Source organism: Triturus cristatus, chromosome 2_2 (genome assembly GCF_964204655.1).
Source record: "Triturus cristatus chromosome 2_2, aTriCri1.1, whole genome shotgun sequence".
NCBI lineage: Eukaryota > Metazoa > Chordata > Amphibia > Caudata > Salamandridae > Triturus > Triturus cristatus.
In genome coordinates, this window is record NC_140582.1 from 860,058,311 (window position 1) to 860,085,124 (window position 26,814).

Sequence of the window (26,814 nt, forward strand, 5' to 3'; positions counted from 1 at the left end):
CCAACTCTTGAAAGCCTGAGGCAGCAAGCTGCTGCCCAGGAAAAGGGAGATGTCAGTGGTACCCATAGAGTTTATTGGGAAGAGGGAATACTGTAAACTGAGGCCAAAGAGCCCAACCCTGGAGCCACTAGGAAAGTGGTAGTGCCTCGAAGTACAGGGAGTACCTCCTAACTTTAGCTCATGACATCCCTCTAGCTGGGCATCTGAGCCAAACCAAAACCTGGGAATGAATATGCTACTTACCAGTATGCATCTGTTCTTGGCATGTAGGGCTGCTGACATTCATATCTGTGCATAGATCGCCGCCTAGTGTTGGGTCCGGATGTTTGCACGTTGTTGTCCTGGAAGAGTCTTCGAAGTATCCTTGGATAGGTGACTCCTCCCCTGGACTACAGTGCGCATGGGCATCCTCTCCATCCTCAGATTGTTTTTCGCCATTGTGGCAGTGATGGAGTAGATACAGAAAGTGATGACCATGCTTGCAATGATTCTGAGAGCTGCAGCTGCGACAGGCGCCGGGGAGGAGGGAGGGCGATATGAATGTCAGCAGCCCTACATGCCAAGAACAGATGCATACTGGTAAGTAGCATATTCAGTTCGAGGCATGTGGGCTGCTGAATTCATATCTGTGCATAGAATACATAGCAGTGCCCTCTATTGGCGGCGGCTACCCGTGCCAGCTGCAGCGGTCTGAAAAAGTGTTTTGAGAACAGCCTGTCCTACAGCTGCCTGCTGTTTTGACTGCACATCTACGCAATAGTGTTTTGTAAATGTGTGTGTAGTGGACCATGTGGCTGCTCTGCATATATCATGCAGGGGAATGTTTCCTAGGAAGGCCATGGAAGCCCCCAACTTGCGTGTTGAGTGGGCTCGTGGTGGAATAGTTAATGTGCGTTTTGCCTTTTGATAACAGATTTGAATACACTTAACTATCCATCTGGCTATCCCTGCTTTGGAGATGGCGTTACCTTTGTGGTGTGGGGCAAAGGCAACGAACAGTTGTTTTGTCTTCCTGAAGGGTTTAGTCCTGTCGATGTAGTACATGAGGGCCCTCCGTACATCTAGTGTATGTAATGCCCTCTCTGCAACAGTTTGTGGGTTTTGGAAGAAAACGGGCAGTTCAATAGTCTGGTTCATGTGGAACTGCGATATTACCTTGGGCATGAATTTGGGGTTGGTACGTAGTACGACCCTGTTGGCGTGAACCTGAATAAATGGCTCTTGAACGGTTAGTGCCTGGAGTTCACTAACTCTTCTTAGGGAAGTGATCGCTACCAGGAAGGCTACTTTCCAGGTAAGGAATTGAATCTCGCATGAGTGTAGAGGTTCAAAGGGTGGACCCATCAGGCGTGTGAGGACCAAGTTGAGGTTCCACATTGGAGCCGGTGGGTGACTAGGTGGAATGACTCGTTTGAGTCCTTCCAAGAATGCTTTGATGGCAGGCACTCTGAAGAGAGAGAGGTGCTGCCTGGTTTGCAGATAGGCTGATATTGCGGTCAAATGGACCCGTATAGAGGTGTACGCCAGATTGCATCGGTATAGGTGTAAGAGGTAACATATGATGTTGTGGATGGATGCGTCCAGCGGGTTAATGTCATTATTACCGCAATAAATGACGAACCGTTTCCATTTGGCTGCATAGCAAGCTCTTGTAGTGGGTCTCCTGGCCTCCTTGATGATGTCCATACAGTCAGGTGGCAGATTGAGATAGCCAAACTCTAGGACTTCAGGAGCCAGATCGCCAGGTTCAGCTGTTGCGGATCTGGGTGCTGAACCTCTCCATGGTTCTGCGTCAAATGCGCGGGTTTGATCCGCAGCCTTTGATGCGGTACCACGGAAAGTTCGAGGAAGGTGGTGTACCACGGCTGGCGTGCCCACGTGGGAGCAACTAGGACGAGTGTCAGGGAGTGTTGTCGGAGTTTGCGAGCCACCAGCGGTATCAACGGTGCTGGAGGAAAAGCGTACGCAAATTTGCCGGACCAGTTCATCCATATCGCATTGCCCTGCGACTGCGGGTGTGGGAATCTGGCGGCGAAGCTTTGGCATTTTGCGTTTTCGCTTGTCGCGAATAGGTCTATTTCTGGGTGACCCCACTGCTGGAAGTACGGTTGGAGTACCGATGGGTGTAACTCCCACTCGTGCATCTGGTGGCTGTGTCTGCTGAGCAGATCCGCCATCTGGTTGTCCTTGCCGGGGAGGTGTTCCGCCATGAGGAACATGTTCCTCTGAATGGCCCACTTCCACATGCTCTGAGCCAGATGAGACAACTGTGGAGAGTGTGTCCCTCCCTGCTTCTGTATGTAGTACATTGCGGTCATGTTGTCCGTCCGGATCAACACGACCTTGTTGCACAGATGTACTTTGAAAGCCTTCATGGCCAGGAAGATTGCCATCAGTTCCAGAAGGTTGATGTGCATCTTCTTCTGTTGTGTCGTCCATAGTCCCTGCACTGTGTAGTGGAGTACATGAGCTCCCCATCCCTGGAGAGACGCGTCCGCTGTCAGTACTATTTGTGGAACAGGCTCTTGGAACGGTCGGCCCTTGCAAAGGTTTTGTGGATTCCACCAATGCAGAGAGTTGTATGCCCGACCGCTCACCAACACTAGGTCTTTCAACTGTCCTTGAGCCTGATTCCACTGACGTGCTAGGCACTCCTGAAGTGGGCGCATATGTAATCTCGCGTGCGGGACTATGAAGATGCAGGAGGCCATCATGCCTATCAACTGCATAAACACTCGCGCTGGAAGCGAGTGGTTGGGTCTGAACTTGGAGATCAGCGCTTGTATGCCGTTGATCCTCACTAAATTTGGCTGAGCTGTGGCCGCCAGAGTGTCTATAGTCGCACCTAGGTACTGTTGTACGTGTGCGGGCTGGAGATGAGACTTTGGGTAATTTAGTGAGAATCCCAGACTGTGAAGAAGGTGAATGGTACGGGACACGTGGCTTGCACATTGCTGGGCCGATCTCGCTTGAACGAGCCAGTCGTCTAGGTAGGGGTAGACGTGTATGTGCTGTCTCCGTAAATGTGCCGCCACCGTAGCTAGGCACTTTGTGAAAACCCTGGGCGCTGTTGTCACGCCGAAGGGAAGGACTTTGAACTGATAGTGCTGCCCCTGAACAGTGAACCTGAGGTATTTTTTGTGTGAGGGGTGGATGGGTATGTGAAAATACGCATCCTTGAGGTCCAGTGATGCTAGGAAGTCTCCCTGCTGGAGAAGCGGAAGGACTTGCTGTAGAGTGAGCATGTGAAAGTGCTCCGAAAGAATGCACTGGTTCAGGGGTCTCAGGTCTAATATAGGCCTGAGCGACCCGTCCTTTTTTGGAATTAAGAAGTAGAGGGAGTAAACCCCCGTGCCCCGCTCGTGGACGGGTACGACCTCGATAGCGCCTTTTAGAAGCATACTTTCTACCTCTTGCTGTAAGAGCGTCAAGTGCTCTGAAGACATAGGACGGTTTCTTGGTGGTATTGTGGGTGGAGTGGAAGTTAACTCCAGACAGTAACCGTATTTTATAATATCTTTGACCCACCTGTCCGTGGTGATGTAGTTCCACGTGGACAGGAACCGTTGTAGCCTTCCCCCGACAGGTGTTATGTGGTCGGGAGGAAGGGAGAGAGCGTCACTGCTTGTTCTTGGGGGAGGACCTGGTGTTGCCGTAGCCACGTCCTCTGCCCTTGGTACTGGAGCCACGATAGCCACCTCGGGTGTTCTTATCGTAGGTGGTCTGCGTATTACCCTTGTTATATGTTTGTTGTGACCCCTGTCCTCTGCCTGCTCCCTTGTTTCCGGGGCGACGAAAGGAGCCGCTCCGAAAGGACTGAGTTTGTAGGGCGCCCATGGACTTTGCAGTGTCCGTGTCCTTTTTTATCTTCTCGAGGGTGGCGTCAACCTCAGGCCCGAACAAAAAGTCGGGGTTGACAGGCTGATTAAGGATATTGTTTTGTACCTCAGGCTTGAATCCTGAGATACGTAGCCAGGCGTGACGTCGTAGGATGACGCTAGTGTTGATGGCCCTGGCAGCCGTGTCAGCAGCGTCTAGTGCACATTTGATGGCAGCATTTGTGAGTAGCTGTCCCTCTCTGATAAGGATTTCTGCACCTTCTTTGTAGGGGTCAGGGAGGTGTTGAAGGAGTTGCTCCATTGTGTCATAGTGCGCCCTATCGTAGCGAGCGAGGAGCGCTTGAGTGTTAGCTATGCGCCATATGCTTGCAGCTTGTGCGGCAACTCGCTTGCCGGAGGTCTCCAGCACCTTGGACTCCTTGTCCGGGGGAGGAGCGTCACCCGTTGTCTGCGAGTGTGCCCTCTTGCGGGCATTCGCCACAACGATGGAGTCGAGTGGTAATTGTCCTCTGATGTAAGTAGGATCCCCAGGTGCTGATCTGTATTTCTTATCGATCCTGGGGTTTATCACTCGTGCCCTGGTGGGTTCCCTGAAAATGTCAGTGGCTGGCTTAAGGACCCCCTTCAACATTGGCAGAGTCTTTACATGTCTTTCTGAGGATGCAAAGGTGTCCATTAGAAAGTCATCTTCGATGATATCAGAGTGAAGCTGTACATCATGGTTGTTCGCCGCCCGTTCAATCAGAGCGTTGAACGCCGCAGTATCCTCTGTGGGTGACGTTTTTGCCCCATATAGTTGTGGGTCCTGTGCATCAAGAGGTGCACTGGGGTCTGCAGGGTCGCCCCAAGTTTGGTCAGGGTCCTGCTGGTCATCAGGGTCCGTGTCCACATGGTAGGGGACTTGTTCACCCATGTAGTCCTCCAATGCATCCGTGTCGGAGCGTGTGGGGGAGGCCCGGTGTGGATCCTGGTAGGGTGAATGAAAGGGTTCATACAGGAGAGGTTCTGTGTCCACAGGCAGCTTCCTCTTTAGCGGGATCCTGAAAGGTTCCAATGGCGGTTCCGAAGTTATCCTTCGGTCGTGGAGAATCATCCTGCCAGTGTCGGCGTCGATGACGCGTGACGGTGACGGCTCGACAGGCGTAACCGCAGTTTTGGTGGCCTGTGTCCTGAGTTGAAACGCCTTCGGGATTGTGGATGGAGGCAAGCCGAAGGTAATGCTGGTCGGCACCGACGAAACCGCTGGATCGATCGAACCCGACTGGTCCTGGAGGGCAGCCTTGGTTTTGCAGCCTGGCATTGCGCCAGGCCGTACTCGGGGCGCCTTAGAGGTCGTGGCCCCCGCCAGGGTCGTCGAGGCGGCTGCAGATATCTTCTGCGCCCGTGGTGCATCGAGCCGAGGTGCGGAGATCACCGTCGACGTCTTCGACACGTGAGGTTTCGGTGTCGTCGAGGGGGTGCTGCGAGGCGTAGCAGGCGGGACGGCCCTCGGTGTCGGTGGCGTCGACGCCGGTAACCGAGCAGGTTTTTCGGCGCCGATGGCCTTCTTCCGTTTGTCGACTCCCATGTCGCCCGTCTCGAGTTCGGCACCGAAGTCCCCCTTGGTGCGGTCGGTGCCGACACGGTGCGCCGGCGTCGAAGGTGTTGAAGGCCTCGATCCGACTAGCGCCACTTTCAGTTTCGGTTTCGTAGGAACCTGAGCAGCTTTCGGTTTCGGTTTCGTGGAAGGGAAACCAGCTGGCTTAAGCGGTAATGGCTGCCGCTGAACGTCCGAGGCCGGGCCCGAGGGCGGGGCCGAAGGACTGCGTGATAGGTCTCGGGTAAGGCCCGAAGGCGATCCCTCGACCGGAGCCATAGTCTGTGGCACTGGTGAATTCTCGGTTTGAACAGGTAGGCCTTGTTCATCATCGGAGCTACTCTCTTCGGCCCCTAAGGCCTCCTCGTCGTCTCCTACCTCGGTGTCGTCTTCACCTCTGTGGAAGAGTGACTCGTCGGCCTCGTCCGATCCGGGTTCTTGGTCGGAAACGGGACTGGAGGGTAAGACTTCTACTTCTTCGACGTCGTCCGCGTCGTCGAAGATGTCAGCTGGGGCCGGTGCCGCGTGCTGCGCTTCGAGCCTCGCCGCTCGACGATTCCGCAGAGTCTTCTTTGAACGGAACCGGGCACAGGCCATACATGTCGACTCGTCGTGGTCCGGCGAAAGGCATTTGTTGCACACCGGATGGACGTCGATGTGTGGGTACTTCGCATTACATACCGGACACCTTTTGAATGGCGTCCTCGATTCCATCGTCGAAGTAGTTGATGGACAGGTAAATGCGAACAAAGTCGGTGCTGGAAGTTAGTAAACTAACAGAGAGTATCGAAAACCGATCGATAAACAGTACCGACGCGAACTAAAGGCCTCGACAAAATTTTTTCCTAACTTGAGCTAAGATAGCACATCCGAACCCAATGGCGGAAAAAAACAATCTGAGGATGGAGAGGATGCCCATGCGCACTGTAGTCCAGGGGAGGAGTCACCTATCCAAGGATACTTCGAAGACTCTTCCAGGACAACAACGTGCAAACATCCGGACCCAACACTAGGCGGCGATCTATGCACAGATATGAATTCAGCAGCCCACATGCCTCGAACAGGCTAGTTAGCCACTTTTACGGGCCCCAGATGTCTCAGAAGGTGAAGGGGTTTGTCAGCTCCTGTGTCACCTGTCCAGCCAGTGACAAGACAGGTAACCACCCAAAGGCCCCCTTGATTCCACTACCAGTGGTTGGGGTTCCCTTTGAAAGAGTAGGTGTGGACATAGTGGGTCCACTTGAACCTCCCACAGCATCAGGAAACAAATTCATTATAGTGGTAGAGGATCATGCCACTAGGTATCCTGAGGCAATTCCCCTTAGGAATACTACAGCTCCTGCAGTAGCCAAGGCCCTCGTGGTGTCTTCACCAGGGTAGGGTTTCCTAAGGAGGTGGTTTCAGACAGAGGTTCCAACTTCATGTCTGCTTACCTCAAACACATGTGGAAAGAATGTGGAGCGCAGTAAACGTTTACTACACCATATCACTCACACACCAATGACCTTGTTGAGAGATTCAACAAGACATTGAAAGGCATGATTATGGGGCTCCATGAAAAACTCAAAAGGAGATGGGATGTCCTCTAAACATGCTTGCTTTTGGCTTACAGAGAGGTGCCACAGAAGAGAGTAGGGGTTTCCCCCTTTGAACTTCTGTTTGGCCATCCTGTCAGGGAACAACTCTGTCTTGTAAAAGAGGGTTGGGAGAAGCCTCTACGAGAACCAAAACAAGTTATTGTTGACTATGTGCTTGGCCTAAGGTCCAGAATGGCTGAGTACATGGAAAAAGCATCCAAACAACTTACGGCCAGCCAGGAGCTTCAGAAGCACTGGTATGACCAAAAAGCTGCACTGGTAGAATTTCAACCTGGGCAGAAGGTGTGGGTTTTGGAGCCAGTGGCACCAAGGGCTCTCCAGGACAAATGGAGTGGCCCTTACCCTATCCTAGAAAAGAAGAGTGAGGTCACCTACTTGGTTGACCTGGGCACACGCAGGACACCCAAAAGGGTTATCCATGTGAACCACCTTAAGCTCTTCCTTGACAGGGCTGACATCACCATGCTGATGGTGACATGAGGATCAGGAGACAGAGAGTGAACCTCTCCCTGACCTCCTCTCATACAGCCCCAAATAGATCAGTGGATGAAGTTGTCTTCTCAGACACCCTCTCTGCCCAACAGCAAACTGATTGCAAGCAAGTCTTGCAGCAGTATGCTAAGCTAGTTTCCTTGACCCCTGGTCAAACTGGTGTACCCATGATGTGGACACTGGTGACAGTTCACCTGTGAAAAACAAAATCTATAGTCAGTCTGATCAAGTCAAGGAAAGCATCAGAGCTGAAGTCAGCAAGATGCTGGACTTAGGGGTTATTGAACCCTCTGAGAGCCCCTGGTCCAGCCCAGTGGTTCTCGTACCCAAACCTCATCCACAGGGAGGAAAGACAGAAATGAGCTTGTGTGTGGACTATAGTGGGCTCAATTCTGTCACCAAGAACCAAGACAGATGCTTACCCTATCCCAAGAGAAGATGAACTGATAGATAAATTGGGTGCAGCCAAATTTATAAGTACCTTTGACTTAACTGCAGGTTACGCGCAAATTGGCATGGCCCCAGGAGCAAAAGAAAAGACAGCATTCTCCACACCTGACAGGCATTATCATTTTACTGTTATGCCCTTTGCTTTAAAGAATGCCACTGCCACCTTTCAGAGGTCGGTGAATCAAGTCCTTGCGGGATTGGAGTCCTTTAGTGCAGCTTATCTAGATGATATTGCTGTCTTTAGCTCCACCTGGCGGGATCATCTGATCCACCTTGGGAAGGTTTTAAATGCCCTGCAAACTGCAGGCCTAGCTGCCAGATAGGCCCAGGTACACTCTGGTGTACCTGTGCCACCTTGTTGGTGGAGGCCAAGTACAACCCTTACAGCCCAAGATCCAGGCTATCCTGGACTGGGCAACAACCCAGACCGAAGTCAGGACATTCCTTGGCTTGACAAAGTACTACAGGAGGTTTGTGAAGGCATATGGGTCCATTTTAGCTCCCCTCACAGAACTCACCTCCAAGAAGATGCCCAAAAAGGTACTTTGGACAGTTAGTTGTCAAAAGGCCTTTGACACCCTGAAAGAGGCTATGTTCTCAGTACCAATTCTCAAAGCTCCAGACTATGCCAAGCGGTTTATTGTGCAGACTGATGCCTCTGAGCTAGGGATAGGAGCAGTCCTCCCAGACCAATGATGAAGGCCAAGACCAACCTGTTTCTTTTATAAGCAGAAGGTTTCTCCCCAGGGAGCAGCGTTGGAGGGCCAGTGAGAGGGAGGCCTTTGCTGTGGTTTGGTCCGTGAAGAAGCTGAGACCATACTTGTTTGGCACTCCCTTCCTAGTTCAAACTGATCACAGACCTCTCAGATGGCTAATGCAGATAAAAGGTGAAAATCCTAAACTGTTGAGGTGTTCCATCTCCCTACAGGTAATTGAATTTATAGTGGAACACAGACCTGGGACTGCCATTGCCAATGCAGATGGACTTTCCAGGTTCTTCCACTTAGAAAATAAAGACTCTCTAGGGAAAGGATAGTCTCATCCTCTTTCGTTTGGGGGGGGAAGTTGTGTGAGAAAGTGCCATTTTTCTGCATGGTAGCCCCCACTTTTTGCTGAACTGCTGATGTGCTTTCACTGGGTGTGCTCTGGGTTCCTGCCAATCAGGTCAGCCCCTGGTAAATGGTACCACAGGTACCCAGGGCACCGTGACCAGAGAAGGCTTTTAAGGGCTGCAGCACTTATGGTGCCACCCTTAGAGGTCCTGTACCTTCACACTCACACACTGCCTTTGCAGGTTTCGTGTTTTCGTGCAGAACAAAGTGAAGAGTCAACAAGGCACACATCCATGTGTGCCATGCCTACAACCCAGTGTCCTGGCATAGATCAGTCAGCCCTCTAGCTGGGTTCACTATACCAGTGGTGAGGGTACAGGTGCATGAGCCTTGTACCCCTACAGTGTCTAAGTCCATTCTTAGACAATGTAAGTGCAGTGCTGCCATTAAGAGTATATGGTGCTGGGAGTTTGTCATTACGAACTCCACAGCACCAGAATGGCTACACTGAAAACTGAGAAGCTTGGTATCAAACGTCTCAGCACATTAAACCCACACTGATGCCAGTGTGGGATTTAATGAAAAATGCACACATAGGGCATCTTAGAGATGCCCCTGAAAACTAACCTACCACTAGTGACCAGACTGAGTGGCTGCTTTCAGCTGCCACCACCAGACACGTTTCAGGACCCCTGGGTCGAGAGCCAGCTGCTCTCGGGGGCCTGAAACAATGAACATCCTGGGACGAGGTGCCAAGCCTCCTCCCCCAGGATGGGCAGGGTCCACGAAGGGGAAGCTTCAAAGGCTTGCCGCCTTTGTGAGCTTCCCCAGGCCACTTGCTGCTTTCAGCAACTGGTCCCCACTGGTTCTGACCCCCACTTTGGGCAGGAGAACCATCAGGAAAAACAAGTGAGGAAGAGAGGTGTGCCCACCTCTGCCAACTCCACCCCTCAGGTGGGGGAGGCGAGGTGAACCACAACTCTCAGTCCCCACCACCTTGCAGATGGGGCGCCTTAGCCAACCAGGAAAAGGTTTATGCCTCCTCCCACTGGAGGGTGGCATAATAGGGGGTGTACCCACCCCAGGGAAGGGACCCATTGGTTCCAACCTTTTTAACTATCTATAACACCCCTAAATCTTGTATTTAGGGGCACCCCTGAACCCTGCTTCCTCAGACAAGAAGAAACTACAAGAAAAGAAGAAGAAGGACCGAACAGCCGTGCCGAAGCTAACAAGAGGAAGACGCCCACTGACTTGGCCCCAGCCCTACCGGCCTGTCTCCACCTCGAACCTGCTCCTGCAAAATCCCGGTGTGTCCTGCAGCCAGCAACCTCGAAAACTCAGGAGGACCTGCCTGCCTTCAACTGCAAAGACGGTGTTTCCCGTGAACACCGGATTTGCTCATCTACAACCTCTGGCCCCGGCTGGGAGCTGCGAATCCGCACCACTCTGCACCCGCCGTCCACGGCCCGAGCTTGAGTGGGCAAACACCAAGAGGAGGTCTCCCCGGCAATCCCCGACCCGAGATCCGGCGGCGCCGGACCTGCCTCAAGCCTTCAGCCGACGCCTGCAGCCTAAATCTGGAAGGTCTCCTCAACCGTGACGAGGAGCTGGTAAGAAGATCCGACCCTAAAAGGCCCCCCTGCACCCGACGGCCCACGGCCTTGGGTGGCCCAACCGACGGTGGCTAACCAACCCCCAACATCCCAACTTACCTCTCGAAGTGGTGGTCGCACCCAGAATATCTTGGTCCCCAAGCCTGCAGTGCCTTTGCAAACTGGAGGTTCCCTATTGTAAACAACAGGGCGCACAATGCCGAAACAGCACCCTGCACCCAGCCGCCCTAGTGCCGCTGAGGGTGCATCTTTGGTGCTACTTTGTTTTCCCATTTACCCTGAGCTAAAGTCCAGGAGCTTTGCTCCCACAACCAAGTGGCCTGCTCATCAGCACCCACCAATTGGAGGCTCCCTATCCCCCATTGGATAAGATTGGGCCTCAGCACTCTACATCCGGCCGCCCTAGTGCCACTGAGGGTACAACAAGAATGCATCCCTGACCCTGAGGGACCCCTGAGTCTACCCCCAGAACGTCAACTCCCACTACCGAATACTTACCCTAAAACCGATAACACTATTTTCCTCTATAGGATAACATTGACTGTTTTTCTTGGAAAAGTTTCTAAGTGTTGAGTTTAAAAACCTAAAGGAATCCTTTAAAATTGTACTAACAAACAAAAACGATTTTACTTACCTGTTTACAGGAAATGTCCCAGTGTAGTATCCAGGTGTACTACACTGTGTAAGAAAAGTAATCTCATAACAGTGACCCCCTGACCTTTGACAACTGCAAACGGGACTATGGCTTGGACAATACAGAACGATTACACCACACCAAACTGCTACATTGGGCTCTCACTCCGAGGGTCTGGGATGCAGCCACTCGCCCACCTACCAGATTTGAATCCTTCCTCTCCAAGACCTCCACAATGAAAGGGGCGATCTCGTTCATATATAACTTCTTACTCACCACCACAAACTCACCGCGTCCACGATACATGGCTATGTGGGAGAGGATTTTACAGGGCGATGTGTCAGAGAGGGAATGGCCCCATTTATGGTCCGATATCATTAGATTCAACCACTCCGTGGATCTCCGGGAAGCCCACCTAAAGACCATGATGGACTGGTATCTCCATCCGTCTAGGCTCAAACAGATCTTCCCCAACACTTCTGACCGCTGCTGGAGAGGCTGCGGCCTCCTGGGTGACTTCCAGCACATTTGGTGGGACTTCCCGACTATACGCCCCTTTTGGGAAGAAATATTGACACACATTAAAGACATGCTGGGGTACCCCATTCCAACTACTATGGCAGAGATCCTTTTGGGGCTTCGAGACCCTGCCCTAGAACATCAGACCCGTGCAGACAAGGCCATCATGTGGCTTTGTATAGGCGCGGCTAAAGTGACCTTAGCAGCCGCCTGGAAGCAGAGGGAAGCTCTGGCGATGTCCCTTTGGCACTCACGGTTATGGCGGTTACTCAGCCTGGAAAGAATGTCTGATATTTTTCTGGATAATTACAAGAACTTTGAATTCAGGTGGGGGCCATTAGTTACCTTCCTCTCCCGGGGGCTACCGCTGGATGTCTGCCCTCCTACTGTCAGAGCAGTACATCTCTTTCAATTTTGATTTAATTGCCATTACCCCAGGTTGACTCTACCAATTCGATCTTGCCGCCATCATTGTTTGGGAGGGGGGAGGGGGGCTGGGATTCTGGTTATTTTTGCCGGGGAGTTGTTTTTGTATGACACTAGTACTCCTCATAAGATACCTTCCGGCTGGACGGATGTGATAGCACACCATCACAGAAGAACGATGAGACGCCCAATTAAGTTGTTATGTTTTATATGATGATCACGGGGGACTGCCCACACCCCTCCTTTGTTAGCCGCTGTATCCTTCATTTTTTCACTTTGGCTTTGGGGCCAGGGCATTTTCTAGGTAATGTGTTTTTTTCAGCCTTTTTTCCGTCTCGTTGAAATTCCAAGCTCACTGCGTTGAGCGACATGATGGTAATAACTTATGATGTACTTGAAAAAAGTTTAAAAAACATGTTTGACAAAAAAGTAACTTACATGTAATTTTCCTCAAAATCCTATACTAAGTATATGTACTGTATTCTGAAAAGCATTGTATTATCAGTAACACTACTGTAGTCAAATAAAAGTACATTTATAATTGCAATTCAAACTGTGTTACAATCTGTATATTTACTGCAAAGTACTTATCACTTACCTGTGCCAGGCTTACTTGGTTTTAGGAAAATAAAATAACTAAAAGAATATTTTTATACAAAAACAATTGGTCTGAAGTTCAGTCTTTGAGTGTGTGAATTTATTTGCTGACTGAGTGTGTACAACAAATGCTTAACACTGTCCTCTGATACTGCCTTACTGCTCGACCACACTACCACAAATAGAGAGTAAGGTGCTATCTAACTTTACCTCTGCCTACTCTTGGGGTTCCACTGGACTCTGCACACTATACCTCACTTTGGTATAGTATATACAGAGCCAGTTTCCTGCAGGCAATTCTTGCAGATATTGATGCCTTTACCCTGAAGCTGCTCACCACAGCACTGACCTTGTAAAAATAACTTTAATTTTTTTAAAAGTATTTATGTAAGGAATGCATGCATGTGATTAACCAAAATAGCGCATTTGAAAATTCTACTTCAAAGGTTCAGCATCTTCAGTGACAAATGGGAAATGTCAGCTAAAGACACCAAAGGAGGTCCAGGTATTATGGTACAGTGGTATTCATTCAGGATCACAAAACTGGAGGAATAAACATTTGGAAAGAAGACTGGACATGCATGCTAAAAATGAGATGGAGGGGAGAGCCTAATTCATCCAAAGAAATCCATGGAATACCCTCCACTGAGTTTAAGAATCCCTCTGGAAGCAGATAAGGCAATCAAAGTCTCCCTCAAAGCCTGAACTTGAAGGACTGATGGTTTCAGACAGATGTGGTATGGCAGGCTGGAGAATGTTTGATATAGGAGAGGATAAACAGGAAATAATTTGACTACGTACCAAGGAATTCTACAGTGGTATGGAATGCTGTATATCTCCTTTCATTCTTCCTGTTTTTTGTATGGAGATTCACAGAAAAAAAATGTTTTCCATACTATGCATACTATTTTCTTCGAAACCCTGCCTTTCATTTTCTTATGATGCACTTTGTGAATGGAGGTTGCAAGGGCGGGCTTTGAGCTCTTCCAAGAAGTTGTGATCAACTGGCACTCTGATTTTGGTATAGGATCCTTGACTTTGAAGTGTCATTGACTTCAAAGAGAATGTGTAATAGATGTGGCTGGATGACACCAACATTTTATTTTTAGTATAGTTTAGATATAGGATTTCACTGTTCCGAATACAAATTCATTAGGTAATGCCAAAGAATTGCAAAATACTTTAATTCTCTATATATAAAAAAACACAGTCTGTGGGTTACATGTTTAAAAGTTTGGAAACTACAATCTGAGGGAGTCTGGCCACAACACATTTAATGGGAAAATGTAAATTTATCCTCAGGATTGTGTTTAAAAATTACATATTTGCTCATAGAGGCTGCTGAGCAGATGCACGAAGAACTGATTTATTTTACAACCTTTAATAAAAAAAAACAGTATCCTCACAAACCACCAACAGAGTGGTCTGTGCTGGAGTGAGGAGGTGTGCCTTTTCAACAGAAACACTCAAAAGATTAAACAGAAAATACAAGGCTCATTTCTCTGTGGAGGCTTAAAATGGGATACTCAAAAAGCCAAACATATGGGGTTTTGCACACAGGAAGGCACCATTCTTACAGGTAGTTATTGCATAACTGGTTTTGAGGAATCTGCTGGTGGTGCACGAAGGGGGAACCAAGCCATGTCTCCAGTGACCCTTGTGTATTATGGATAGTACTTTAACCTGAATTCCAGGGGCCACAGAATTAAATCTAAGCCCCGCGCAGGAGCCGTAGATCTAATTTCAAGAAAATTGTGCTGGCCATGGGAGGTAGTGCATGCTCTGCCCTTCGGGGTATGCCTAAATGAAGCATGTTTGGAATGTCAAGACAGGTAGGGAAAGAACCTGGAAAGAAACTGGGCTGCAAATATGTTCGGGTCGCAAATTTAGTGTTCAACGCATGTTATGACTCCACTAACTAAAATAAATAGATATCCGCTGTGTCCCAAAGAAGGTGGTTAGTTTGTAGGAGTAAAAAACACATTTTACATAGTAACTGAAAGGTTTGATTCAGACACACATCTTGTGAATTACGGCAATGACAGAAATAGAATAATAAGTAAGGCAAAGCGCCTTTCCATCAATAGCCCAGTGACAAATTATTGAAAGTATACTCACCATTGTCTGCAAGTGCATAAAACCAAGCACGATTATTCATTCCCACGGCCAAATGAAAAGGACCTACAGCAACAAAGCTGGGTTCCACTTCAACGGAAACCGTGATTGGTTCTTCCTATAGAAATATTAAAGCTGTAAATGGAGTGTCTGACATAGCCAAATCACTGAGCTTGAGCTTTTGTACTAGAACATAGTTTTGAAGTGACTACAGAGGAGATTAGGTGAGCTTTCTACAGGTAAGATGTGAGCAAGTATGTGTTCTGGTCTGCTCATGAAGTGTTTCTAATTTAAATACAACTACTAAACTCTTGCAAGCATGAACTTATTTTAGGGTTCTCTTCAGGGGAAATGCAAGAATATAGTCACTAAAGTTGTAATGACATCGGTAAATTAAAAAAACTCAGTTGGCTTGTTGAACATAATGAAGTATAACTTGTCCTTAAAGTTGTTGGCTTCTATCCCAATGTTAAGAACTACTGAGAATAGCACCCTCAACATTTTTTTGTTAATGAAAGTGTTGTTAACCAGACAAAGGATCATTTTTTAACCCAATATAGAATGTAGTTTAATAAATGAATTGATTTTTCATAATCCGCTCATACTAATAACTTAGCAATGTTTCATACATTCTACCTATTTCTTCCTCTATCCGTGATGCTATATTCCCTTATGCTTGTAGTAGATTCTTTGTTGTCTTATCTTAATTTGTAAAATTATTTTTTATAAAGTGATTTCTACAAGTTATTGTGCATTATATATAATTGAGATTAAAGTACATATATTAAATGTAGGACAATTAATATTGAAAATAACTTTTTTCAAATTAAAAAAGTAGCTCATATGTTCACATCTCCTTATATAAATGGTGAACCTAGGATATGTACATATTGTGAATAGCTTGCAGATATGTTTTGTCTCCATATGCTGCCAAGGTAATGGGAGAAAACTGGAAAGGAATACCAATTTGAACTGAGCTCTTCTGGCCAAAGATAAATGATCAATGAAAACCAATGTTTTATCTATTTGATAAAAACACCAAGCTCCCAGTCACTAGCAAAGAAACAAGACCAGCTGGCTCCAATTTATTTGCATGCCTTCCAAACGTCTTCATAATAGTTAACCGCTATGTCCTAGGCAGTGTGCATAAAGGAAGATTCCTTTCTCTTATTCTCCAAGCCAGGTGTATCCATTTGTTGAGGGACAGAAGGTATCCAGGCTGCTAGGTACACCAATGTCAACAAGAGTGATATAGGAGACTCGGTAGCCCTGCTAGTCCAATGCCCCAGGGGAAGGATTTTGACAATCACACAAACCCTTGCATTGCTGCAGTTTGATACATTTAATGAACACTGGCCCGCAGTCTGTTCTACAATACCTTAGGCTTTATCTAAGTCAAAGGTGTTTCAGAGCCGAAGACACCCACGTTCGTGCCTCTACTGTGCTTTCTGGTAATGCCAGGAAATAACAGACCATATTTTAGATTACAGTCAGGTCAACTTTGTTGCCACAAATGCAACTCGGTAGGGTAGTAATTCAACACTTCAATATCTGAACAAACCAATTTGCTAAAGCTTGTAGTAGAATTCTGAGCTATGTGTTTTGAAAGGATTGAAACTATGTGGCCCACACGTCTCAGCAACAATCTTCTGATAATTAAAAAAATCTTAGATCAAATAAGATCAGCAGCAACTATATAATTAGTCAACTGGCTCCCATATGCCTTGAAAAACTGCACAATAATGCACAGTGGTTAATTGTAAAAGCATGTTCCGGTCTTCTTTTTTTCTAACCCGATTACAGACATTAATATAGCTCTAACATTAAATTAACATTGAATGAAAATCAAGAATTATTCAAAGCAAATTTAAAATATAATCTTTACTATTACTAATCGTTTTTAGATTGCAAACATTTCCCACTCACATTACTGACACCAGGATCGCTACGTAAGTTATAATTATATGTGTGAGTGTATGTATTTGTAAAATAAAGGTACTAAAACTTTCTTACTCCTTCAATGTAGTTGGCCACGGTGACTTCGAGAAGAGAGGTGAGATAAGCAATCTTTGTTCCACACGTGTCACCAAGTACTGGAAGTTTTGTTAAGAAGACGTGCAGCGAACCTCTTTGTGTAGATACAGCCAGTAATTGCCCATCATCTGTCCAGGATAACCAGTCTAAACCTGTAGAAAGAGAACGCACTAACTATTGTAAAAAGGAAAACGATCACTACTTGGAAAAAAATCAATATGCCAACAAAAGTAGTTAATTAATTCAAGCTACAACAGATTGTACCTATATTTACCAGTCACTGTACATGCATAAAATCACCAGTCCTTTAGATATACGACCGTACAATATTTTTATCTCCAACAAAGTGAATGGTCAAGGTAGCGGATAAGTAGGTTGCTCTATTCCAAGACTCAGTTGAGGACACGATTTGAGTCTTATATCCTCCATACCACAATTACATCTTGAACTACTTTTATAATGTTTCTGTTTAATCTAACACTTCATTTATCTCTAGTATGTAATCTTGAGCCAAGTGAAGGGGACTGGTGTCCCTGCTGGAAGAGAAGGTCTTGCGGCGAGACATTAGATGGCAATCAAGTATTCATCCTCGTAACACTAAAGGTACTCAGTCCCCAAGCAGTGGGCCTGGTGTAACTGGTGCATAGGCCCACACCCATTAAAGATCCCCCCACAACCGACTGATCAAAATGACCTGCTGTGTTCAGAGAGGAGGTGAACTATGTGGCTGGCAGGTGCAATCCACCATGCTCCCAGCCTAGGGCTGTTGTGTTTGATTAATTATTGTTGCCTGGAGAAACAGGAGGACAAAAAGGACCTACGGTTAAAAGGAGCTGCCATAGTGCAGTTGGGTACCAGTTTCCCACTTAAATTTGGTGTGGCTATCGGAGTCTGCAGAAAGTTGGAGCCTTAACAGGAGGGACCTTTTTAAGAAATATAGTACCAAGAAAGTGGGATAGCTGCCTCCAGAAGAGGTGAAGGAACAGTAAAGAAAACGGCCCCAGAGTATAGGCGGTGAATTAGGTAGTGGGGTGCAGAGACTGCAGTCCGAACAACTGAAGGAGAAACTCTGGCACACATTCACAATTGAAAGGTTAGTTCAGCTCAGCAGTTGGGCAGTAGGCTGATCAGTGTTACTGTTGCTGCTACTACTACCACTGACCTCTTCCTTTCTAGTGCAAATATACCCTCAGAAAAACACTGTTGGCTTGAACTTCCCCCATTTACCATACAGCTTGATTTAGCACTTAGTGGATGTCATTGAGCGCAAGAACTCAGTACTTCACTGAAAGAGATTCTTAGCACAATTTTTAGTGGATGATGGTGGGCAATTACTGTATAGTGGGTCTCAAGATCAACTGAGACAAGCATTGAAAATGCAATAGGTCTCGCCTTTGATTAAGTTAAAGCCAATTGCTTTGCTAATGGTATTGTATAGCAAAGCAAATGGCTTTAACTTAATGAAAGGCAAGACCTATTGCATTTTAATGCTTGTTATAATGTGCTGCAGCCACTTGTAGGGCGACCAGGTGTCCCGGAATTGCTGTGTTTGTCACCAGATGTCCAGGCAAATTTTGGTAAATATAGTACATACCCCGGATTTCAGACAAGATCGTCAGAACAAGGGAGGCAAGTGTTCAAAGCAGAATTGGTTCTCAGCATATATCAGAAATAGATATAGGTAACACATACAATACTGTGTGTAAAAGTTGAATTTAGTTCCCCTGAATGCTTCACTTTCTGTGGAATGTCCCAGTTTTTAGTATTCAAAATCTGGTCACCCCCTGAGATACATGAGAAGATGGTACATCACTGTTGATATCAGGTGCTGAGTGTCGGCAGACATAATATACAAGAGAAAGGAACGCTGAATCAGAAGCCCTTGTGTGCTGCAAAATGTTGCATTTGAGGGCTTCTTGTTACGTGAACGTGCCATCCCCTTTAATCATTTTACCGTTAGGATGGCAGGGGGGGTGTTAAGTTACCAGTTATTTCCTCTCTGTTTTCCTACGGCGAGGGGACTCTTTTGTTCACTCTAGAGGTAAGGCCGAGCCCTACTGCACTCACACCTTTAATTTCAGCTCGAAAATTGTCTAATGCCGAATTCATTATTTTTTTTTAAAAAAGCAATGTGCTTGATAACACCCAGAGTCTCGGTGAGTCTTTACTCAAAGGAAGGATACAGGCCACACAGGGATAACAAGTGCGCATGCTGCATCTGTGCCATTTACTGCGCGTGCTTGCATGATGGCGAGTGTGCATGTGTTACACATGCGTGAACCTATTTAATAACATGGGTGCGTGCAAGCATAATTACACATATAAAAGGAAAGATGCAATTTTTTATTTCTCGCCTGAGACAGCGCTTTAGCGCTGCTCTGGCGAGACTTATAGTAAGCGAGTTTTGGAAGTGCAAACAGTGGCTTTTCAGGCCTCCAAATACAGTGCATGTGCGTCGGCCGGGCGCGCGCACCATTTGGAGGCCTGAAAGCACTCGTTTGCTTTCACTTTCGCGGGCCGCACGGGCCCTTTGATGTGACCCCTTCCTCTCAGCTACAAAACACCACCCCTCCACCCCCCCCCACACACACCCCCGTCAGCAGCCAACAGACGCTCATTGGCCTGTTTATTATGCATGCAGAGAAAACTCACTTTTCTTCCCCCTTAAATCCGCCATTACAATTAACAAAACACAGAGCCCTGCTACCACATGTGGCGCCCTCGAACGTCTCATCAGGCCGCCCACACCCAATGCCTCAGAACTTCACGCCAGTTTTGTGTCCAGAACTCTCAAACGGGAACTTTGTCTACACTAAGTATCGAAAGCTCCTTGTTAAATTAAAGTTCTTAAATTGCGCTATCCTCAAAAGCGGTCCGCGCTTAAGGACGAGGAGTTCTCAATGCTCACCTGAGAGACGACCCAGAGAACATTCTGCTGCTGTCTGTACTTCTATCGGCGGCGTTAGCATGAGATGGAGGAGGTAAAAAAATGCTGCCTGTAACGCAGCACTCTCAGGCACAGGGCATGCCTAATGAAGCATGAACAATGTGTGCCCGCTTTCAGCTACTTTTTGTGTCAGGCGTCAGATTATCCCATTGTTAATGTGACGCTCAGGGCGCACTGTTGTATCACATTAGTGAACATGCCACAGGACACCACACAGCGCCACAACGTTTTTATCAACAACACACGTTAAATTGGAGGCTGAGTTATGCATCTGTATGAACATGTTGTGCGTATGGACCCAGTACGTTTGAAACATCCCAAACTAGAAAGCTTTATTACCCAGATCGGCAATGGAGAATTGAAACCGAAACTTAAAGTAAAATTATTGCGCAAGGTATAAAAACAAGCATTTGCAATGCAATAGGTCTCGCATTTATACGAGTTTGAGCTATTGGCATTGTAAATGACAATGCTTTTTATTTAAGTTTGGTTTTTTTAAAACATAAATAAAAGGCACTGTCATTTACAATGCCAATAGCCCAAACTCGTATAAATGCGAGACCTATTGCATTGCAAATGCTTGTTTTATTTATCGATCCGAGATAAAATAAATAAGTAGTATAAAACTGGGATTTTGTTGCTTTTTAGACGGCCCGGCAGCAATTTACTGCCTCTTCCTCTACACCCGCTCACTCTCGTAAAATATTATTAATAGCCAGGCCAAGGGGGAAGCACACAAGGGAAAGCAACGTGGGGGAAAAGCAACATGGAGAGTGTGAGAATGGCAGAGCGATGCACGGGAGAGGCAGACAAGTCTGCAACGACAGACAGCAACACGGAGCGACAAGCCGAACAGAAGAGCATACAACTCTCACAGTACTGTAGCTAACAGAAACAAGTTCCGGCGTCCCGCGAGTGCTGCGTGGGGACGGCAGGACCCCATATGTGAAAGTGTGCTGCTAAATACAAAGAAGCAGCCGCCATTGCTGATGTCCCGCAAGTGCTGTGAGGGGCAGCCACTGTGAAAGTTTGTTGTTGAAGCTACCGATGTGGCGCAGCTTACACAGCTGCCGACCTTATTCCTGGGGAACAGGGTTTGATTCTCGGCGTGGGCTCTACAAAAACAAGCAGTCGGAAAAAAAGTACAAATAAATAAATAAACGGAGCGAGGTGACCCTAAATCGGGCACCTTGTTCCGAAATAAAGTAAACCAGCACTGGGAAAAAAAAATCAAGGCACATTAAAACAAGCGCAGCCAACGACGACGGCGCTGACAATGTAAAGAAAAGCATGCTTATTGTCTTTTAAAGGACAGCGTGTAAAGCCGCCAGTAAAAGATCCAATCCCGGTGGGCGGGGAAAAAAGTGGACAGGGTGGTAACCAGGAGGGACTAAAAAGTCTCCTGGACGATCAGCACAGCGCGTTTTGCATAAGTGGTGACACAATGGAAAACATGGGCGGAGCAGAAAGCGAGCTTCTGAAATCGTATCGATTTCAAGATGCCCTTGCATGGCGAGAGCAGCGCATGCACTGCTAACGCCAGGCCGAGACCTAAAAAACATCAATAGGTGGATCTTCAGCCACAGAGAAATTTGATGGTTGGAGTATGCCCATAAATCTATAAAGTGGCTATATGGTAATCTATGCACTAAAATCGAACAAAGAAACCTACGAGAAGACTTAGACTTTTAAAAGAGTGCTTGTGGATTGGCTGCCAAGTTGTCAGAAAATACTTTTTAGGTTTAATTGTATTTTTATTGGCATTTGCATCAACAATAGACAGACAGTTTGCAGTGAGGATATACGCCTAACAGTCGTACCGCACTTTATAAAGGTGTCCAATTCTAGTTAACAATGCCCTTCCGGGAGCATTGCTGCAACCATGTCCCAATTAGGCCTTCGGAATGGTCCCCTGCAATACAGTCTATCAGTGGAGAAACGAGGGGACGATGCCTTTTAATGAATTAAAAAGAAGAGAAAAAAAGGAGAACATGGAACTACCCCCCCCCCCCCAATTCGTCCCAACTCCCCCCCCCTCCGTCCCCTGAACTGGTGTGTTATTGTATTGTGTGAAAAAGGGGAATCATGTGATGGGGGAAGTCAGGAGCTCCCGTCTGTGGGTTGTGGTGCGGAGTCCAAGCTGGTGAGGCGGCGAAAATATTTGGGATATGTAATCTCATTCATCTCCTGGGACAAAAGGGACAGCAAGGGCTGCCAGGCGTCTGTGAAGCTGGCCATGTCGCTAGATAAGGATGCTTGTATACGTTCCATGCCTATAATATACCACAGCTTGTGTAACCACCCTACCTGTGTCGGTTTCGTGGGTGAGCCCCAGTGTGACAAGATGTTCCTATTAGCTGCCCCTAGAGCTATCCCCATTAGTCTGCCACGTCTGGATCTAAGTGGGTATGTTATGGGGTTGGGTAGCCTCAGGACCACATAGACAGGAAAGCGCGGTATCTCGAATTGGCAACCGATATCATCTAAAACCTCCTTCCAGTAGGCTTACTCCCACAATACATGTATCAAGGTGCCATCCTTCGCGCATCCCTGCCAGCACAGCGGACTGCGCACTGGGTTCCCCTTGTTCAAGCGGGCCGGGGTCCGATGCCAATACATGGCCACCTTAACCGCTGACTCCCTGCTGGCTATGTTCCGCGCTGTGTGACTTGCTCGGTAGTAAATATCTGCCCATTCTTTATTTGTCAGGACCCTCCCTATTTCTCGTTCTCACCGCTGCTGGCCTGCAGTGTGGACCGCTGGGGTCTCACGTCTAAGCATATCATAAATGTTAGAGATCAGTGCCTTATCATTATTTTTGGTGTGGAGCCACTTCTCAAATTTAGTGAGCTTCCTCGCAACGCTTGGAAGAACCTCAGCATGTAGGAGCCAGTGTCGGAGCTGGAGGTAGCGAAAGTGCTCAACCTCAGGGAGCCCATATTCTGCCTTAAGATCCTGAAAGGGAATGATGCCCTCCAAAGAGAAGAGATGACCTGCTGATCGTCAATCGGCTGCCCGCCAGAACGAAAACACCCTTGAATCTAAGCCCGGGGAGAACTCCTCGTTATCAAAGAGAGGGGTCATGGGGGAAGGAAATGTCATCAGGCCCCTACTGACTGCCACCCCGTCCCATACCTTAAGAAGCGTCCTGGTGATAGGGGAGCCCCGCAGGCCAAGAGGTCTGTGCCCCCGTTTAAGGAAGGCGACCTTCCAGAGATCCAGTTGCGCTAAGGCCCTGTCCTGGAAGAGCTAGCTCTTCTCGGATTCGGGGCGCTTCTATTCGACAAGATACCGCAACTGAGCTGCACGGAAATATTCAAGAAAGTTAGGAATCGGCTCACTCGCGGGGCTCCCTCCCGCCGGACCAGCGTCTGGCTACCATCGTGGTTATCCACAAGGAGGGCAGACCGCGGGACCGGGTTACATCCTACCGGCCTATCTCGCTCTTAAACGCGGAGCCTAAAATCCTCGCCAAGGTGCTCGCTAACCGGCTGGTCGGCGTGGTGGGCGATTTGGTCCACCAAGACCAGTCCGGCTTCCTTCCCCATCGCATTACGGCCCTTAATCTGCGGCGCTTGCACGGGGTGCTCGCGCGTGTTCCGTTCGTGCGGGAGCCGGCCATCTTGGCGTCCCTGGACGCCACCATGGTGTTCGACACGCTCGAATGGCCCTACATCTGGGCGATGTTGGCGAAATTTGGATTTGGCCCGGGATTCATCAGTTGGGTCAAATTGTTGTACTCGGACCCATTGGCACAGGTGGTGGTGAATGGTCGAGTCTCGGCCCCATTCGTGCTGGGACGGGGCACGCGACAGGGTTGTCCCCTGTCGCCGCTCCTTTTTGCATTGGCCCTGGAACCCCTGGCGGAGTGGCTGCGGTGGCACCCTTCTATCCGAGGTCTCCGTTGGACCCCCGAGTATGAGGACCGCGTGTCCCTCTACGCTGACGATATCCTTTTGTACTTAGCCTCCCCGCGCAAATCACTGATTGTCCTGGTCGATGTTCTGCGCTCCTTTGGCCGTAATTCAGGCCTTGTTATCAACTGGGCTAAGTCCTGTGTCTATGTGCTTTCCGGGGAGGCTCCTGTCCTCCCTCGGGGCTGTCCGATCCAGATTGCCTCGCAGGGATTTCGATACCTGGGGGTCTATATTACGCTGGACCCGGTGGCCCGCTACGAGCGCAACTTGCTTCCCCCCCTCCAGCGCTTGAAGGAGGACGTCGCGCGCTGGCGGCGCTTGCCGCTCTCGCCGCTCGGCCGGGCGGCATTGTTCAAGATGATGTCATTGCCGCGCTTTTTGTACGCTCTCCAGAACACTATGGACTTGGTCCCTGCGCGATACTTCCGTGAGGTGGAAAGCTTACAGCGCCGTCTGTTTTGGGACGGGCGGCCGCGTATAGCCCTGGCAAAATTGACGCTCCCGTGGTACGACGGAGGGATTGCCCTCCCAGATATTAAGCGGTATTACTGGGCCTCCCAATTAGCTGCAATTAATCACGGCTTCTATGGGCCCGCCCTAAACCCGGCATTTGAAATGGACAAAATGCTCCTGCCCGGTGGCGACTACAATCGAGCGCTCTACTCTAGCGTGCCCGATTCCCGCTTGACGGGACCCACGCGTGTCATGGTGCGAGTATGGCACGCGGCTAATGCAGCTATGGGATGGAAGGACCGTTTGACCCGGGCGTCACCGTTGTATGCGTCGGAGAGGCTTGGCTCTTTGTGGACCTCGAAGGGCTTCGAGAGGTGGGACATGATAGGCATCAGTACAGTGGGAGATCTCTGGACGAGGGGAGGATTCAAGACATTCGAGACGCTGCAGGCGGAGTTTCAGCTGCAGGGCAGTGAATACTTTCGCTACCTGCAGGTCCGTCACGCACTGGGTTCCGTCTTCCCAGACGTGGCCTCCATCCCGGAGTCCTCCCCCCTGGAGGACAGAGTGCTAGATGGCCACGTTCCGGACAGCACGATCTCCCTCATTTATAAGAAATTGATAAATGACCGCTCGGGCTTACTGACTGGCCTCCGCGAGGCTTGGGTTGCCGATGGGCTGGAGTTGGACGACGAGGACTGGATTTCCGCGGTGGCCTCTCCGAAGGAGGTGGCCATCCCGGCTCGCCTTCGCTTCGTCCAGCTTAAGATACTCCACCGGGTGTATATGACGGGGCCAAGGCTTCAGCGCATGGGCTATGCCGAGGATGGATTGTGTAAGCGTGGGTGTGGTGCTTTGGCGACTTTTTCACACATTCTGTGGGAATGTCCGAGGGTGGAGCGATTCTGGCGTGGTGTGCATGAGGTCCTGCGAGCGGTTACGCATGTCGCGCTGTTGCCTGAAGCGAGGAGATGCCTGCTGAATGTGTGGGAACCGACTGATTACTCGGTTCCGCAGACGCGATGGGTGACTCTGGGATATATGATAGCTAAACGTGACATTGCTCAGCTGTGGGGATCTCAGAGACCCCCGGCGGTGTCGGCTTGGAAAGAACATTTGGATTGGTGCATGTTCCGAGAAAAGGTGGTCTATGTGGCGCGGGGTAAGCCTGGGGCATGGGTGAAGATATGGGGCCCCTGGAACGCTTACCGCGGGGGTATTTGCGAGCCGCCGTTGTTGCCTCCCGCTTCACCAGCTCCATCCCCATAGTTGACCCCCTCCCTCAGCCCTGGGCACATTGTTCTCCCAGTCCCGGATCAGTTTCCCTCCCCCTCTCTGGATTTTTTTGGATGGTTGGGGTTCCCCACTTGAGGAGCACATGTCGTCATTTTCGATCGTGGGTTGCCTTGCGGGTGTGGTTTTATGTTGTTGTGTTGTATAAAACGAAACCGTATTGTGGGTTCAGAGTTATGTGGCCCACGTTGTTGATACCTCCTGCTTTATCGTCTATGCAAAGCCAAGTGCCTTATTGTATGTATGTCATTTGCTTTTGTCACTTTAGCGGCCGGCCGGAAGGTTGTAGGCCCATACTTGTATATATTTGAGATTGCAATAAACGGTTTCAAAAAAAAAAAAAAAAAAAAAAAAAAAAAGAAAGTTAGGAATACCCAGTCCCCCCGCATTCAGTCTCATATAACTCAGGTCTCTACGTATCCGGGGTCGCTGCCCTCCTCATATAAAGTGATTGATGGCCTGCTGCAGTGCCTGTAAGGTACCTGTGGGTGGCCAAACCAGAATTGTTTGGAAGAGGTACAGCGCTCGAGGCAGGAGGGACATCTTAACTGCAGCTACCCTACCCAGCAGGGATAGCGAGTGCCGTTTCCATTCGTTTAGATCTTTCGTGGTGCGCCGGAGGAATTTGGAATAGTTTAGATGCAGCGTTTGAGCTACCGATGCCGCTAGTTCTATGCCCAAATAGGGAATAGAAGAGTAGATGGGAATACCCGCATAGGCCGTGCCATCAAAGGGGGATGTATGGCTCTCATCTTGAAATCTAAGGATCGAACATTTTCCCCTATTAACTTGCAGTCCCAAAACCTGGCCAAAGTCCTCTAGTTCTTTCAGGAAAGCGGGGACCGACCGGACTGGTGACTCCAAAGAAGCAATTATATAGTCTGCGAATAGACTGACCGTGTGATGTTCTCCCACGAAGGGGATGCCTTTTATCTCCGGATTGTCCCTGATCCGCCGAGCCAGCAGCTCAATATAAAGGGCGAAGAGGAGAGGTGACAGTGGACAACCCTGCCGGGTGCCCTGCTGTATCTCAAAGGGGGTAGAGGTCCCTCCGTTCACCCTGATTGTGGCCCTGGGGTTGGTGTAGCAACTCAAAACCCATGCTCTAAACCTGTCCCCAAAACCGAAGTGCACCAGCGTCTTATCGAGAAAGCGCCAGTCCACCCGGTCGAACGCTTTTCCTGTGTCTACGGACAAGAGGAGAGCGTCCAACCTGGTGTGGTGAGCCTTATCTATAAGATGGAAGATGCATTTAG

The 26,814-nt window shown here is 48.7% G+C and overlaps 1 protein-coding gene across 1 annotated transcript in view; it reads right to left on the bottom strand.

Moving 5' to 3' along the window:
- WDR19 (WD repeat domain 19) overlaps nucleotides 1-26,814 on the bottom strand; it is a 992,607-nt gene that overhangs the window by 768,458 nt on the left and 197,335 nt on the right. The window contains exons 11-12 of the mRNA XM_085642250.1: nucleotides 16,928-17,100; nucleotides 14,918-15,032 (exon numbers count right to left, since the gene is read on the bottom strand). Of these exons, the coding sequence (XP_085498376.1) occupies nucleotides 14,918-15,032; nucleotides 16,928-17,100 (288 nt within the window). The remainder of the gene's footprint in view (nucleotides 1-14,917; nucleotides 15,033-16,927; nucleotides 17,101-26,814) is intronic.